Source organism: Culex quinquefasciatus, chromosome 1 (genome assembly GCF_015732765.1).
Source record: "Culex quinquefasciatus strain JHB chromosome 1, VPISU_Cqui_1.0_pri_paternal, whole genome shotgun sequence".
Classification (NCBI taxonomy): Eukaryota; Metazoa; Arthropoda; class Insecta; order Diptera; family Culicidae; genus Culex; species Culex quinquefasciatus.
In genome coordinates this window covers 127,503,388-127,520,727 of record NC_051861.1, presented here as the reverse complement: position 1 = coordinate 127,520,727, position 17,340 = coordinate 127,503,388, and the positions used below count along the sequence as shown (strand labels likewise).

The window sequence follows — 17,340 nt, the reverse complement described above, 5'->3', positions numbered from 1 at the left end:
GGCGTTATCTCGTCGTTTGTTAGGATCGGCACGTTGAAGGCCGGTTCCAGCCGGCAGTGGGTCTCGTCATCCGCAATGTCTGGACAGCCACAGACGTAGCGCGTTTCGGCAAACAGGCACAGATGACTGCAGCCACCGTTGTCCTTGGCGCAAGGGTTGATGTCATGCGGCTGGCGGCTTCCCGACACGGACCGGATTTCGAGGGCACCTCGCAGTCCGAAACGGACCTCCTCGACGGGAGCGGCCACTCGCTTCGGTGCTCGCAGCACGGATTTGTTGTGCCAGTCGGTCCAGTACATGTAACCACCGATCAGCGTGAATCCGAACGAATGTGTGGCCTGCGAAATGACCCGCGTACGACGTTTCCCGTCAAAGTCACACATCTCGATCCGATCCTGCTGAGCGTCGGCCCAGTACAGCTTCTTCATGTCAAAATCAATGGCCAGTCCGGTTGGGAAGCCCAACTCGGAATCGATAATACTTCGCCGCTCTGACCCGTCCATGTAGGCCTTCTCAATCCTCGGAGCCTGTCCCCAATCCGCCCAGAACATGAAGCCCCGCTTCGGGTACAAAATGATCGACCTTGGGTCATCCAAACCCCCGGTCAACACCGCCTTCCGGCAACTACCGTCCAACCTCGAGACCTCAATCTTCTTTAACGCCGCATCCGTCCAGTACAGATTGTCGGCCAACCAGTCCACGGCGATTCCGTTCGGCGTATTCAACCCACTAGCCACGATCACCTTCGAGTCGGAAAAGTTGTTCATGCTAACTCGCCGGATCGCGTCCACGTTGACATCCGCGTAGAAGATGTACATCCGGTCAAAGTGGTAGTCCAACGCGACCACTCCGTGAACTCCATCGATCGGCAGAACCACGTCAAACAGATCCTGGGTATCCAGCGAGATGCGACCGATGCCGGAGCGAAGCGCCACCAACAGGTACTCCTGAAAAAGGCAAGAAATGATCAACCCACTGCTACCAAAAACCCATCTAAAGCGACTCACATCCGGAACGGTCTTGCACTCCTTGCCACCGGTTTCCCGCATCAACAGTCCCGTCGGACACTTGCACGAGTACCCTTTCGGCTTCCTCAAGCAGAGATGCGAACACCCGCCGTTGTTCTTGCCGCAAGCGTCCTCAGTGTACTCCTCCTGCTCCAGCACGACCTTGACGTCCATCAGATTCTCCAAATCTTTCGCCACCTTCTTGATCTTGCTAATGTTTGTTTTCGAAACCGAGTGCAACGCCTTGGTCATCCAGTCCGTCCAATACACCATACCGCGCGTAACCGCCAACGCATGCGGATGTGGGATGTTCTCCAGCAGTACCTTCCGCGAGTTGCCGTTCATGTCACACGACTCGATCTTCTTGCTCTTCGAATCGGTCCAGTAGATGCGCTTTTCATGCCCATCCACCGCCAACCCACTAATGTAGCCCAAATCGGTCGTCACGATCGTCTTCCTCCGCTCACCGTCCATATCGGCCCGCTCGATCACCGGATCCTTCCTCCAATCCGACCAGAACAGATATCCCATGTCGTAGTCCAGCGCGATTCCCCTCGGATGATCCAGATCGTGCCAAACCAGCACCGTCCTCACGCTACCATCCAGCTCACTGCACTCGATCGAGCACCTCCCCGCGTCCGCCCAGTAGATCTTCCGTCCGATCGAGTCCACCACCAAACTGTCCACGCTGTCCATGCTCTCGCTGAGCACCTGCTTGATGCGCATCCCGTTCGGCGACGATCGCATGATCACGTCCTCGATCGTGTCCGCCCAGTACACGTCACCGGTGCGGGCGTCCACGTCCAGCGCCACGGCGTTCGAGATCGGCGGCAGGGGGAGGACCACGTCTATTTGGTAGTCGCTGTCCAGCGAGACTTGCCGGATGTCGGTACGGTGCGCGAAGATCAGGTAGTTCGAGGGGCCGTCCTTGCACGTTTTGCCGTTGTCCTGAAAGGGTACCAGAATTAGTTAGGAGTTGGTTTTGTTACGTAACAAGACTTACATTCAGCTGAATTCCAATCGGGCAAGCGCAGGAATATCCGGATGGGTTCAGCAAGCAGATGTACGAGCAGCCGCCATTCCTCGATCCGCAAGGATTGCGGACGTCCTTCCGAGTCCGATGAAATACCCTGATATCCATCAAGTCGGTATTGTTCGCCAGAATCGTGTCCCGATTCTTCCCGGTGATCTTGTCCGCCACCTGAATACTGTGCGTATCCCAATCCGTCCAGTAAACCTTCCGATCGTGCACGTCCAGCCCAAACGGATGCTTGAGCCCCTCCGTGATCAGTCGATTCCGGCCAGTCCCGTCAAAGTTCACGTACTCCAGCAGTTTCGTCCCGCCATCAACAAAGTACAACTTGTGGCTGTCAATGTCCAGCGCGAGTCCGTTCGGCCACTGCAGGTTCTCCGAGACCAGCGTCACCCGCCCCGTCCCGTCCATCCCAGCGCGCTCGATCAGCGGGTTCGAACCCCAGTCCGACCAGAACATGAACCCCTCGCTCGGGTGAACGACAATGTCCCGCGGTTTGTCCAGCCGTTCCCAGATCAGCAGCGCCCTCTGGCGACCATCGGTGCTCGCCGCTTCGATCCGGTTCGTACCGGCGTCGGTCCAGTAGATCTTGTCGGTGATCCAGTCGAGCGCGAGACCCGCTGGGGAGATCAGGTTCGACTTGATGATCGCCTCCTGCTGGCTGCCGTTGATGAACGCCCGGCTGATGATGCTCTTGCCGACGTCGGTCCAGTAGATCACGTTCGACTGGCTGCACCAGTCGATCGCGACGTTCGACTTGATTCCGTCGAGCGGGACGACCATGTCTACGCCTTTTGTTGGATTTTGTTGGTCGAGCTGGCGCACGCGGATGTCTTTCTTGCGGGAGATTAGCAGGAGTTTGTCCGGTTGGTTGGAGCAGGTGCGTTGATCGGGTTTCAGGGTTAGGCCGATTGGGCAGGCGCAGCGTCGGTGGTTCCGGTTTGGTAGACACAGGTGGGAGCAACCTCCACGGCGACCACTGGAGTCTTGTGCGCATCTATTGATGTATTCCGGTTGGCGAGAGGGGTGGTAGCTCTGGATGTCCATCGGGAAGTGCAGACCTTCTTGAACGATGCGGAAGTTGCGTCCGTTGACCTTGTTGGCGGAGGACACCGTCCTCGTGTGCCAATCCGTCCAGTACATCGAGTCCTCGAAGAGGGTCATGGCGAACGGATGCGGCAGATTGTTGCTGAGGATCTTCTTGCGTCCTTTCCCGTCAAAGTTTGCGCTCTCGATCACGTGCTTCGCGTCGGCCCAGTAGATCCGGTTGGTGGTGTAGTCGATCGCGAGGCCGTTAGGCCAGAAGATCGACTCCGACACGATCGTCTGTCGCTCCGATCCGTCCATGTAGGACTTTTCGATCTTCGGTACCGTGCCCCAGTCCGTCCAGAAAACAGTGGTTTTACCAGGGTGAACCGCGATCGCACGTGGCTTGTCGAGATCGTTCGCCGCGATCACCGCCCGTAGCTTGCCGTCAAAGGTGGACACCTCGACTCGACGTGTTCCGGAGTCGGTCCAGAAGAGCAGGTCGTGAATCCAGTCAACCGCTAGACCTCCTGGAGACTCCAGTCCCCACTTGATCACGTCACGCACGCCGGTTCCGTTGATGTACGATCGCTTGATCACGTCGATTGAGACGTCCGTCCAGAACAGTAGATCCTTTTGGTAGTGGTAATCGAGGGCGATCGCGTTCGGCAGTCCCTTCACGATCGACGTAAACTGATTGTTGCTGAGAGAAACCTGTCGAATGTCGGCACGGTTGGCCATCAACAGTTTGACCGATCCTCCAACGGCTTTGCAGGTTCGCCCGTCCGGTCTCAGGATGTACCCGGGCTTGCAGCTGCACATGAACGATCCGATCGTGTTGGTGCATTCCTGCGAGCAGACCGGATTGCTGGTGATCGTGCACTCGTCAAAATCGGTGCAGTTGTATCCGTTTCCGTGAAGCAGGTAGCCCACCGGACATCGGCACTCTTCCCGACCACTGTACGCCGTCACGCAGATCTTCTCGCACATGGCGTGCGCCCCGCACGGGTGGACAATCGGACAGCGATGCTCGTCTTCGCCGTTGGCGCAGTCCGCGTGACCATCGCACACGTGCTTCTGGTTGATGCAGCGACTAGTTTGAGAGAAAGTCAGTAAATAAATAACATAACCTAGAAGGTCGAGCAATACTCACGAGTCGCGGGAGCTGTTCCGGCCTGCGGCCGGACACGTAAACTGGTTCCGTTCGCACTTGATGTCGCAGTCCTGCTCGTCCTCGCCGCGCTTGCAGTCGGCGGTTCCGTCGCAAACCCAGGAGCGCTGTTGGAAGGACAAATCAAGTTTTATAAGAAGACCAAACAATAACAACAAACCAAACTCACCAAAATGCACCGACCATCCTTGCACGTGTACTCATCCTGCGAGCACTCCTTCCCCGCCAGCTTGTCCACCGGACATCCCTTCTCGTCCTCTCCCGTGTTACAGTCCTGCTTGTCGTCGCACCGCCACTGCATCGGAATGCAATCCCCGTCGTCACACTTGAACTCACTGGCCGTACACAGCGCCTGCTTCTTCGGACAGCCCTCCTCGTCGCTCCAATCGCCACAATCGTTGTCCCCGTCGCACCGGAACCGCATCAACACGCACCTCCCCCCGGGGCCCCCCAACCCACCCAGCGAACCCTTGCACTTGAACTCGCCCTCCGGACAGCTCTGCATGGGCCGGTCGCACGCACCCTCGTCCGACTCGTCGATGCAGTCCGCCTCGCCGTCGCACTCGAACGCCGCCGAAATGCACGACCCGTCGTGGCACCGGAACTCGTCCGCGGTGCATCTGGTGGAGAGGAGGAAAAAATTGTGAAGATTGAAATTTAGCATTTTTTTTGTGTTTTGTTCTTTAATGAAATTAAAAAAAAAAAAATTTTCGAACCTAGAGTTTTTATTTATTTTAATCCTCATAATAAATTTTCATAAAAAGTTGATTGTTTCAAAACTATTTTTCGATGAAAACTGCACCCTTAGATTTTACGGATTTCAGTGAACTTTACCGATTTTTTAACTTTTCGGTAAACTGAAAACTACCGAATTTCGAAAAATCTTACCGACATTTCGGTGCATTTTTTTTCATTTTGACAGATGGTTTACCGATCTAAACTTTACCGATTTTTCATCTACCAAATTCGGTAAAAAAAAAATCTAAGTGTGTGAGGTTTCCAGAAAATACGTGTTTTTATCATAGCAATGGAGGCGCATGGTCATTTACGAAAGTTATTATTAAATAAACAGATTAAATCTTTTTATGATTTTATTTCATATTTAATATAAATTGAACACGCAATTTGAATATTTTGTTACCTTTAGGATCGTTCATCATTTAATTTTTAAAACACTTGTTTTTAAATTTCCGATAATTATTCATGCCGGCAAAAAAAAAACAACTTTCTACGTAAAAATTTTCTCAACCTTTTGAAAAAATACGATTCACATTTGAAAGGCCCAAATAATACGATTAAAGCCGTTTTTTGAAAAGGGAGTCATGATTTTCAAATCCTGGATTTTTTATGAAGGTAAAAAGTCGGATCTACACGCACGTTCAAAATCACTCAATTTTCGCCAAAAACGAACCTACTCAGAAATTAGTACAGGGGCCATAAGTCTGATTTGAGTAAATTTTTCTCAGAATTCAACGAAAACTGAATGATATTTACCCATATCTGAGTGAAATTCACTCAAATCTGACAAATGACCCCTTTACTCATTTTTCAGTAGGTTCGGTTTTGGCAAAATTTATCAAATTATTTGCAATGCCATATCTTAGCAACCACAGATAAGATCAACATTGCTCAAAAAAGAAAATTGAATGGATTTTCTCGAATTTTCAAATTTGGTATTTTTTCAATTTTGTTTAAACAAAAGAAAAAGTAGTTGAACAATTAAAAAAAAAAACATGTTGTGATGAAAATTCATTTAAAAAAAATGCGTTTTATTTTTCATTTTACCTATTTTCTTCGAATAGTTCAAATCCTAACCAACAAATTTACCAAAGACACCAAATCGATCAGAAAAAACCCTTCCTCAAGATAAAGATTTTTGCATATTTGCATAGCACTTATTTAATGGAACTCCAGGGAATTTTCTAGGCACTTTTTTATTGCCACCTCCTCGATTTAAAAAAAAAATGAAAACATGTTTCATGAGCCAGTTTCTCTGGAGAACGACATTTGAGAAGGGCGTAAGTTATTTGAATATTGTTATTTTTTTTTTCTTTGTAATTTTGATATTTCTGTACCTCGCAGCCAACTCGCAGCCGTTGTGTCAAAAAGGGAATTGAAAAAACACACTGAAATAAAAATACACGCTCTTTCTATGATTTTTTGATATTTAGTTTCAAGTGAAATTTCAAAAGGGCACAATCTATTTTTGCTTCATATTTTTGTGAAAATAGATTAAAATGTTGCAAAACGTCTATCCTAAAAAATATAAAACATCATTTATCAAAACCGTTCTTTTGAATAAATAAAACATTTGAAAACTTTTTTTTTAAATGGCGTTTCTTCGAAACGATAGGACTAAGGTCAAAATTTTAACAAAATTTGACAAATAAATAAGTTTTCTAAAAAAAACTAAAAAATAAAATACAACAAAATTAATATTTTAAGCCGTAGTATTAACATTTGAATTACAAAAAGTATTTTAAAATGCATTTTACACCACTGCAGTTAATTTTACACCACTGTAGTTAATTTGCAATTATTAGCTTTAGCGTTTGTAAGCATTGATACATATTTTTGCGCAAAAAAAACTTTTTGTGGTGCTTTTCACAAAAAAAAATCAAGTATCTTTTAAACAAGCTCAAACATGCAGAATATGATTATTTGCTGAAAAATGCATTTCAAATAGTTTTCAGTCGATTGAATTAAATTAAAATTAAAACTCTAAAGTTTTAAAAAAAAAAAAATATTTTTCTGCTCCCTGATAATGCAGGCCAATTTTGAAGGGGGTGACATCCACTTTCAAAAATAATTGCAAAGGTCTATGGAAAAAAATCAGGTGTCAAAGCAAAATAATTGCATACAAACTGTAATTTTAATTGCAATCACATGCAAAGTATTCAGAACATATTTCACAAAAAATATTTTTTGCATTTTTTTAAATCTGATAGGGCCTTACCCTTATTTAAAAAAAACACGAAATTTCAAAATGATTTTTTAATTTAAAAAAAAAGCAAATTCTAAAAGTACATCTATTAAAACTATTTTTATATTTTTTTCGATGAAAGATAAGTTTTTTTAGGAATTCTGAGTAAAAGTCCCTTTGACACCAGACCAGCACCATTGCAGGCTGCACATTATTGGAAAACTTGTTTTTTTCGAATGTTCAAACACACAGAAAAAAACTAATGTCATTTTATTTGTCTTAATTTAGGTGAAATTGCATCATAGAAAAGGTAATTTTCAAGATATCGAGAAATGCAGCTCGATGGCGGAGAATTACCCAATCTTAAAAACAAAACTCAATTTTCGCCAAATTTTTCCAAAACGCAATTCACAGGCTCCACACTTTACCTTCCAATCAAAGCATGCGATTTACATTTCCACCACCCAAATCGTGTGCAACCTCCCACAGAGCCCACCCAGCCAGCAAGTCCAAAGCTCGTTAGAACATGCTGCGAGAGAGGGAGAGCGAGAGCTTTTGCTTCCATTCGAGTTTCGGGAAAAAGCTTTCTCTCCTCCGGCATCCCACTTGAAGCTTGAAGTTGAGAGATTTTGAGAGAGGTAATTTTCTCTCTTCTCTCCTTCTCTGTGGAAGCCACCACCTAGGTTGAAATTTTGCGAAAAAAAATCGTCGAATCTGTAAACTTTCCATTATTTACATGTAAGAAAATTACCTTTAATTTAAGATGAGTTTATTTTTGAAGCTTTTCGACTGTTTTATTCTAGAAAACGAGCAGTCATTGAAATTCTTCAAAAAACCCTGTAATTTTTCTTGTTGGGAATACTCCTGATGGTGGTGGTGGTGTCAAGGACCACCTACGCACCACGTCTTCACGCCACGTCCTTTGTAGGATTGTTACAAGTGGAAGGGGAGATGAAGGTGGGGAAGTTACACTTTGGGCAAAAAGCAAAAAAAAAAAAAAAAGATTGATCTTGTGTACCGCCCACGAGAATGTCGACGGGACACGCGAAAGGGGGCATTTGGCCCGTGGAACGAAATAGCTTGGGCCTGAAGCTGCTGATGATTTTGTGTTGTTGGATGAATATGTATTGGGGTTTTGAGTTGTAGGAAAGTGTGGTATTTTTTGAATAAGTACTCATGCGGTGATTTTTAAATGGATTTCTAGTTTCAAATTAATTTTATTTCTTTTTAATAAGATCAAAAATATCATATTTTCTTCTAAAACATTTGCTCTGTAATTCACTTTAAATTTAGCCACCATTTGTCATAGGCAACATGTTAATACAGTTTAAAAAAATATCTGCCTGAAATTTTAACGAATTTCTCTCTAAAAATCAACTAAACAAAATTTTCACCGAAATCTTGAATGAAATTTCTTGATTTTTTTTAACAATAAGTTTGTGTCGCTTCAGTGCGAATGGTGCAATTTTCAAAATTCCTTATAAATATGTAAATTTCGCTAAAAATAGCTTTTTTAAACAATATCAAAGGTTTTCAGCAAAATTTTGGAAAAATGTTTAAAATACTTTTCTTATTAGTGGCGCTTACATCACTTAATCAAATATATTACAAAGATTGGTTTTGCATGAGCAACTCCAAACCAGCTATTTTCTGTCATTGGTTCACCCATACAAGCCTCCATACAATTTTGGCTGCTGTCCATACAAAAATGGTATGTAAATATTCAAACAGCTGTAACTTTTGAGTGAATTTTCTAATCAATTTGGTGTCTTCGGCAAAGTTGTAGGACTATTGAGAAAAAATTGGTATACGGAAAAAAATTGCTAATTTTTTAATCAACTTTTTTTTTCACAAAAACTAAATTTCCCAAAATACGTATTTTTTGATTTTCGAGAATTTTTGATATGTTTTAGGGGACAAAAACCCGCAACTTTTGAGCCATAGAGAAACATGGTCAAAAAATCTGCCGCCAAGTTATAAATTTTTGAAAAAATATTTATTTTTGGAAAAAATCTAAATTTTATGCAAAAATAAATTTGACGTAATTTTTTAATGTAAAATTGATTTCCAATCGAAAAGTACTTTGCAGATTTAGCCCTTTATCTCCGTTTTCAAGATATAGCCACCGAAAGTTTGATTTTAGCGAAATATTTGCAGTTTTTCTATTTTTTAAAATGAGTGACCATTTCTAAAAAAAAAATGTTTTGAAAAGTTCAGAAAATTTGCTATAAAATTGTCTAAGAGATATTGAAGATTGGACCTCGGGTTGCTGAGATAGAGCCGCTTTAAGAAAAAGAAACACGAAAATTGAAGTTTTCTAAGTCTCACCAAAACAACCCACCATTTTCTAATGTCGATATCTCAGCAACTAATGGTCCGATTTTGAATGTTAAAATATGGAACATTCGTAAAATTGTCCGATCTTTTCGAAAAAAACATTTTGAAATTTTTTTAGTCAAGGCCAAACATTGAATATTACGCCCATTTAAAATGCTGGTCTTGATTTATTTTTTTCAAAATATTTTTTTCGGAAAGATCGGAAAATTTCACGAATGTTTCATGATTTAACATTGAAAATCGGACCATTAGTTGCTTATCGACATTAGAAAATGGTGAGTTGTTTGGGTGAGACTTAGAAAACTTCAAATTTCGTGTTTCTTTTTCTTAAAGCGGCTGTATCTCAGCAACCCGAGGTCCAATCTTCAAAGTCTCTTAGACAATTTTCTGAACTTTTCAAAAAAAAAAAAAATATTTCAGAAATGGTCACTCATGGTCACTATTTTTAAAAAATTTTAATTCGCTACAATCAAACTTTCGGTGGCTATATTTTGTAAACAGAGCTCTTTATCAAAAAATCTGTAAAGTCGTTTTCGATTGCAAATTCAATTTTTTATTAAAAAATAACGTCAAATTAGTTTTTGCATGAAATTTAGATTTTTTTCAAAAAATCAATATTTTTAAAAAAATTTATAACTCGGCGGCAGATTTTTTGACCATGGTTCTCTATGGCTCAAAAGTTGCGGATTTTTGTCTCCTAAAACATATCAAAAAATCTCGAAAATCAAAAAATACGTATTTTGGGAAATTGAGTTTTTGTGAAAAAAAAGTTGATTAAAAAATTTGCAATTTTTTTCCTTCTGCCTATTTTTTTCAATAGTCCTCAACAATACCTACAACTTTGCCGAAGACACCAAATTGTCCGAAAATTCACTCAAAAATTACAGCTGTTTGAATATTTACATACCATTTTTGTATGGAGACTTGTATGGGTGAACCAATGACACAAAATAGCTTATTTGGTCACAGGAAAGACCCCCACAAAGTTTGAGTCAAATAAAAAAATACAAAAAATAAAAATGGTCGAAATCGGCCGATTTCGTAGAGAGTTGCTCATATGCTTGTTTGAAAAATATTTGTGATGAGCTTAATTTTCATCAAATAAAATAGAAATATTCGAAATTTAAAATTCACAAATTTATATGTAAAATTTTTAAATTTTTAATTTTTAATGTTAATAAGTTAGAAACTACTTTCAACGTCGAGCTTTACACCACGTGTATGCAAATCTTCGCCCAAGAAGAAAACAAACAAATATCAATCTAATAAAAAAAAACAACGCAAACCATATTCCAGGAAACACCCAAAACTAAACCCAAAAAAAACGCAATCTATCCTCAGCAGGCCATCGAACACCATCGAATGACGTCATCAAAGTTGCGAACGCGTTGTTGTCGCAAAATCAAGTCACGGACAGCCGGACCTTGGGTGGAGGAGGATGGAAAAATCATGCTAAAATCACCCAAAATCTCATCAAACATCCACACAACATCGTCCCACCACAACAGATAAAGTCATAAAACTTCCAATCGATTCGATTCTGCGTTTGCGTGCGCGTGTGTGTGCCCTTCGTTCCCTTCGACGTTATCCATGCACACAAAAATATAGCCTTCTTTTTTACCCCCACTTGCTGTTGGTGTTAGTAATCCGGTGGGAGAGAGAAAGAAAAAAACAACCCCAAAAAGAAGAAAACTCCGGCTTATCCAAGAGGAGAGAGGAAACTCTTAGCTGACGAAAAGTGCGTGGGTGTCCGACCCCTTAGCTCGACCCACTTGCAATAACCGAGCGTGTAAAGAGAAGAAAGGCCAACATCCCTTGGAAGGAACAAGCAAAAGTTGGCATTTATGTTTGGCCTTGATACATAACTTTAAAAAAATAAAAAAGTTTAAAAAATTTAACATTTGAATGAAAAAAGTGTTTGAAAACGCATTATACACCTGTCCAGTTTTGTTGAAATCATTAGTTTCCAAAATACCTAAGTATTCAACACAATTTATTTTTTTGCAGAAAAAAAAGTTTTCGCGGTGCTCTAAATTGGAATTTCATAAAAATTCAAAATATGTTTAATACAGCCAAAACTTGATGAATTGGCTTGACATCTATTTCATCTAAATTTTGAAGCTTAAAAAACTGTTTTGCCTCCTGATTTTTCGGACCAATTTTAAAAGGGGGGGTTCGGGAAGGGGTGACATAAACTTTGAAAAATATTTGCAACTGCCTTACGATTAGCACAGAAAAAAATAGAAGCATGAATAAATCCCTTTTTTTTTAATTCTGTGTGTGTGTTCACCTAATTCAATACCGCAATATGTTCAAATATCTGACAAAATTGATCCAATTTTGGGCTGCTGAGATGCGGCAAAAAATCAAAAACAGGAAAAACATATTTTTATGTGCTACCTATTTTTTTTTGTATTTTCTAAAAATATTACTTAACGGTGTACATCAGCCAGAACTTTTTTACCAACAATACTTTTCGATTTCAAATTTAATTATAAATCCAAAAATGTTTTATTTTTAAAACTTTTTGGAGATTTTTTTTCAAACGTTACATCTTGCCCTAAACAAAAACTTCCGTTTTGCATTACAGAGCTGTTAAGTTGTTTTGTAAGAGCAAATTCAATTATACATTGAAAAATTAGGTCAAAAAATTGTATGCGTAATTTTTTTTTCCAAAAATCACTATTTTAAAAATAGCAAGCCATAGTCTAATTATTTGAAAGAAAAAAGTGTTTCAAAACGCATTTAACAATAGTTCTGTTGTTTTGCAAAACAAACTTAATCCACCAATGTGGTTAATGCCTTCCTCACTTTTTACCAGCAATGAGTACAAATAAACAGATATAACTTAAGTGGTCATAACTCGAGACAGGGTTGCCAGATTATCAATGTTGTGGACTCCTTGGAAAGGGATTTCGATTACCTAACCAACAGTGGGTCGGGTGATGGATCCGGACATTATTTTGCATACATTTAATTGAGATCCGGCTTCAAAAAAGTGCATCAATATCACTTAAGTGGCCATATCTCGAGACAGGGTTTCCAGATCTTCAATGTTTTGGACTCATTGGAAAGATCTATCGATTACCTACCCAACGACGGGTTTGATGATGGATCCGGACATAGTTTACATACATTTAGGTGCGATATGGCTTCAAAAAAGTACATAAATATCACTTAAGTGGTCATAACTTGAGACAGGGTTGTCAGAACTACAATGGTTTGGACTGGTTGGAAAGGTCTTTTGATAACCTAACCAACGATGGGTCGGGTGCTGGGTCTGGACATAGTTTACATGCATTTATGTGAGATCCGATTCGCAACTCTGACACTTTTTTATACGTAACTTTTGAACTACCTATCGGATCTTCAAAAAATTCAATAGTGCAGTATGGTGCACCAAACCGGATCGAATGCAACTTATTTGACTCAAATCGGATCAGCCAGTGCCGAGAAAACTTGGCAAGAATTTTGAGCACCAAGGGGAATACGTACACACACACACACACACACACACACACACACACACACACACATACGCGCATTTGTTCAGTTTTCGATTCTGAGTCGATAGGTATACATGAATATAGGTCTAGAAGCTGTTTTTTTAAAGTTCATTTTTCGAGCAGGATTATAGCCTTATCTCAGTGAAGAAGGCAACAATAATTTTAGCGAAAAAACACATCCCAATTGAAAATATGTTTCATTAATTTTAAGGACATTTTATGTAACATATGCATATCTATCAACAGGATTTTGTGATATCGTCAGCTGTGTGCTATCTTGTGACAACGACAATTTAGTACTTTTCGAGAAAATCGATTCTTAAAGTTTGTTGGTAAATAATTTCATAACTATGAATGATAGAGCTAAACCTTTTGAAGCAATCAGTTCGTATACTATCGCTTAACAAACGCTCCAAGTTTCAACTAATTTGGTTACACCAGTTAAAAGATACAGTAAATAATGTAAACAAAAATCTGAAAAGCACGTGTCACAAGTGTGTTTCGAAAGTAAAATTGTACTACGTGTCACAAGTGTGCACATAATTCCAATACAAACTAAAATAAGCTCAAATCAATGGTTTACTCGACTCAGTATAATCAGTATATTTTTATAAACTAAAGGTGGCATTGCCTTTAGAAAGTATGTATGTACATAAATTTGTGAAAAACAAGAAATTTTTTCCACATTTTCCAACAACATGTATGACGTGTCACAAGTGTGCACGATCATTTTGATGATAAATTGGTCTATGTCACAAGTGTATATTGCGATTTCCAGGAAACGGAAGCTAGTTTCCAAAATCGGGTTAAAGCATCTTGTAGTGTTTGTTAAGTATAGCAAAACGTCATCATTAACTCATTTTCGACCAAAATGGTCTATGTCACAACATAGCACACAGCTGACGATATGTTAAAAAAAGTCGAACTTAGATGGTAAGAAATGAGTTGCCATTTTGCTGGGGACGCATGGTGCTTTACATAAAATTAATGGACTGAATTCAGATATGTTTTTGCCTTCCTCACCTCACTGAGGCAAGGCTATAAAATTACTCGAAAAATGAACTTCTTAAATACGACTCCTAGATATACCTTCACGTATACCTATCGACTCAGAATCAAATTCTGAACAAATGTCTGTGGGGATGTGTGTAGACACGATTTTTTTTCTACACGATTATCTCAGAACTGACTGAACCGATTTTGGCCGGATCCGCCTTATTCTGTTCGTTTTGGGGTCCCCTAAGACCCTATTAAATTTTATTCTGTTTAGTTAAGTATTAAAAAAGTTATGCAAAGAAAAAGATTTTTTTAGAAACAAAAAAGGGTGATTTTTTGCCTAACCTAAAAAGGCCGGGTCTTTTTGTTTACGTGCGAGAGTCGCGCCAGATGCGAAACGCCCGGTTGCCACATTGCTTCAAATGAGAGTCTGCATGTTTTCTGGAAAAGTCTGTATCAGGTATATATTTTTTTCATAAACTTATTTTCAATATTACTTTGTAAATGTGAGGAAGGCACAACCCACTTGATGGTGGATTTAGAAACGTTTTTTATCATAACCCTGTGAATCCTGTTAATGGACATTCATCTCTATGGTCTCGAGACCTTCAGATCAGCAAATATAGTTTTCCTTTGATCTTTAAGTGTATTCAGCTATGATTTTTGAATGTCTTAGCTATTTTCCGTTAAATCGCGGCGAATAACAGGTAGGGGAACAGCATATAATTACAGCGAGCATCTATTGTTGCCATATCAGAACTTTGACATTCAATTACTGCCCATGTTCACATAAATGTCCCATATGCAAAAACAGCAAGCTGAGGAAAAAGACATTTGAAGTGTGTCCCACACAAAAGGTTACGTAAAAAGTTTTCGCGAAAAAACTGGATTTCCTTCTGATTTCTAGAACATAATTCTGGATGTTGTATGCTTTTCTGAAAAGCACACGATTTTGAACCAAACTGCATCAAAAACTCAAAAGCGCTTAGAATGCATATGGGACATTTATGCGATCATATTACAGCTCATAAAATAGCGTTTTCAACTGAAATCGAGTGATAAATAGCTCAATAAGAAGTAAGCAAGCAAGTTTCGATCAAAAGTTTTGCAAAATAAGTTGTTTAAATAATGAAAATCAGCAAACATTCGAGAATTTCGCCTAGTACAGCCGTTCCGGTGATATATGATTTAAAAAAAAACAAATATTTTTGTGATAATCGTCAAAAAAGCCATTTTCTTCACCACCCTATTAAGGGTAGGGTACCCTTTATAGTCAACAAAAAAAAAACGGATCTAATTATTTCTTGGCCAAGGAACTCGCATGCCACATTTGAGCTAAATTTGAGTCAAATTGTACCACTTGGAATCGCTATAAATATAAGTATTTCCTGATAGTCCACACATTTGCATTAGAGTGGTTCAAACTGGTTTAACTTTTCTTCCATAACATGGCATAACTGATTCATTGTGAACTCGTTGACATGATGAAATCAGAATCTATTTTAAACTAGATTTTAGAAATTTGCATCTTCCCTATCCACTTCAAATTTAAACTTTTGTATTAAATTTCATCAAAACCATAAAACTAAATCAAAAATATCGTTATTTCAATCTTCAAAATACTCACTGCCTCGAACAATTCCTCTCATCGGACAGATCCGTACAATCGTCATCCCCGTCGCAGACCCACTCCCGCGGGATGCACAGCTCGTTCGCGCACTGGTACTTGTTCTCCGTGCACTGATGGGCCGTTCCACACCCGCGTTCATCGCTCCGATCTCCGCAATCGTCATCCCCATCACATCGCCACTCCTTCGAAATGCACGTCGTCGAGGTCGCACAAATCATGTGCGTTCCGCTGGCCTCACACGACTCCTTCATCCGTGCCATCAGCTCCTGCTGGACCGCTTCGCAGTTCTGCTCGTCCTCGGACAGAATGCAATCCGCCTGCCCGTTACAGTGCAGATCCATGTGGACACAGGCGCAACTCTTCTCGCACTTGAACTCCTTCGGCTCGCACTGAATGTCGCAGTTGTCCACGCCCGGGGAATTGTCCGCTCCGGCACCACCCGCCAGAAGGTCACCCTCCGGCACGAACACCTTGTCCAGCGATCCCCCGTACTCGTACCCGTTGTGCATCCGCGGGTTGCCCTCGGTTCGTTCTCCCCCAACCGGTCGACTCAACCCGTGCGAAAGTGTCCCAAATCCACCGCCGGTCCCGTAAACCGGTGGCACCGGCCTCCTTGGACCATTTCTCAAATCACCCGGCCCATTCGGAATCTCCTGCCCGATCGGAATCGGCCCCGGTGCCATCTTAATCCTTCCATGGGGCAACGGGGTGCGTCCATTGCCGCCGCCACCACCACCACCTCCGCCGCCATTGGCCTTGGACTTTGAGTTGGGGTTCTGCTTCTGGGCCTTCACCAGCCGGCCGTCGAATTTTAGCTTGCCTGCGGCCGGATTGTACGCGTACGGTCGTGAGGGGGGACCACCGAACTGGTTCGCGCCCGGAAACAGGATCGGCTGCGAGTGGCGCCAGTAGTGGTCGTCCACGAGGGGGTGAGGCGTTGTGTCCTCGTCGCAGAGGGCTGGGAAAGAGAGGGGAGAAAGGAAAAGATTTAGATTTATAGAGAAATTGTAAATAGTTGCATAGAATTATTTGAATGGAAAGCAAAGATAGTAATTGAGGGAGTTGCAAATATTTTGTTTTATCGTCGTGATTGTGCTATCGTGTCGCATGTCAAATCAGGGCAAAATTGCCTCACATTTGGACCCTTCATAGATCTTCATAATTCGAATACTGAGATATTCAACAAAACCTTTAAAAACTCCATACATTGTATACGGATAAATTTATTTGCCCTTGTTTTAATTATTTAATTTTACAAAAAAAAAAAATTTCACGATCTTCGTTTTTATTTTATTTTAGGTTCTTGATATGTTCCAAGGGACAAACCGCAACTTTTGAGCCATGGAGAAGAAGGGGATTTGTCCCTATTTTGGGCCTACTAAGCAGAGCGCACTTTTAATTTGATGTTCTCTCAAAGACTGCTATTGGCAGCCTAGTTTGTTATACATGAATAAGTTGGATTTTTAATGCTTAAGCTCGTACATAATCAACATTTTGATGAAAATACCTTATATCGCTGTAAAAGCACGAAAAACTTAAACACTTTTTGCCCCTATTTTGGGGATATTGCTCCTAGCATACGACCTTCTTTGTGCATATTTTCGGCCTATCTTCTGATTGGTTGAAATCTCGAAGCACGTGGCGAACTTTTTTGACGTACGGTTCAGCCCCAGCTCGTACAGTACAGCCGCACAAATTCGGTCGACAAATA

At 41.4% G+C, this 17,340-nt stretch overlaps 1 protein-coding gene across 1 annotated transcript in view; it reads right to left on the bottom strand.

Moving 5' to 3' along the window:
• LOC6047969 (low-density lipoprotein receptor-related protein 4) overlaps nucleotides 1-17,340 on the bottom strand; it is a 136,406-nt gene that overhangs the window by 99,427 nt on the left and 19,639 nt on the right. The window contains exons 3-8 of the mRNA XM_038266557.1: nucleotides 15,627-16,587; nucleotides 4,407-4,857; nucleotides 4,220-4,344; nucleotides 2,011-4,159; nucleotides 1,008-1,955; nucleotides 4-947 (exon numbers count right to left, since the gene is read on the bottom strand). Of these exons, the coding sequence (XP_038122485.1) occupies nucleotides 4-947; nucleotides 1,008-1,955; nucleotides 2,011-4,159; nucleotides 4,220-4,344; nucleotides 4,407-4,857; nucleotides 15,627-16,587 (5,578 nt within the window). The remainder of the gene's footprint in view (nucleotides 1-3; nucleotides 948-1,007; nucleotides 1,956-2,010; nucleotides 4,160-4,219; nucleotides 4,345-4,406; nucleotides 4,858-15,626; nucleotides 16,588-17,340) is intronic.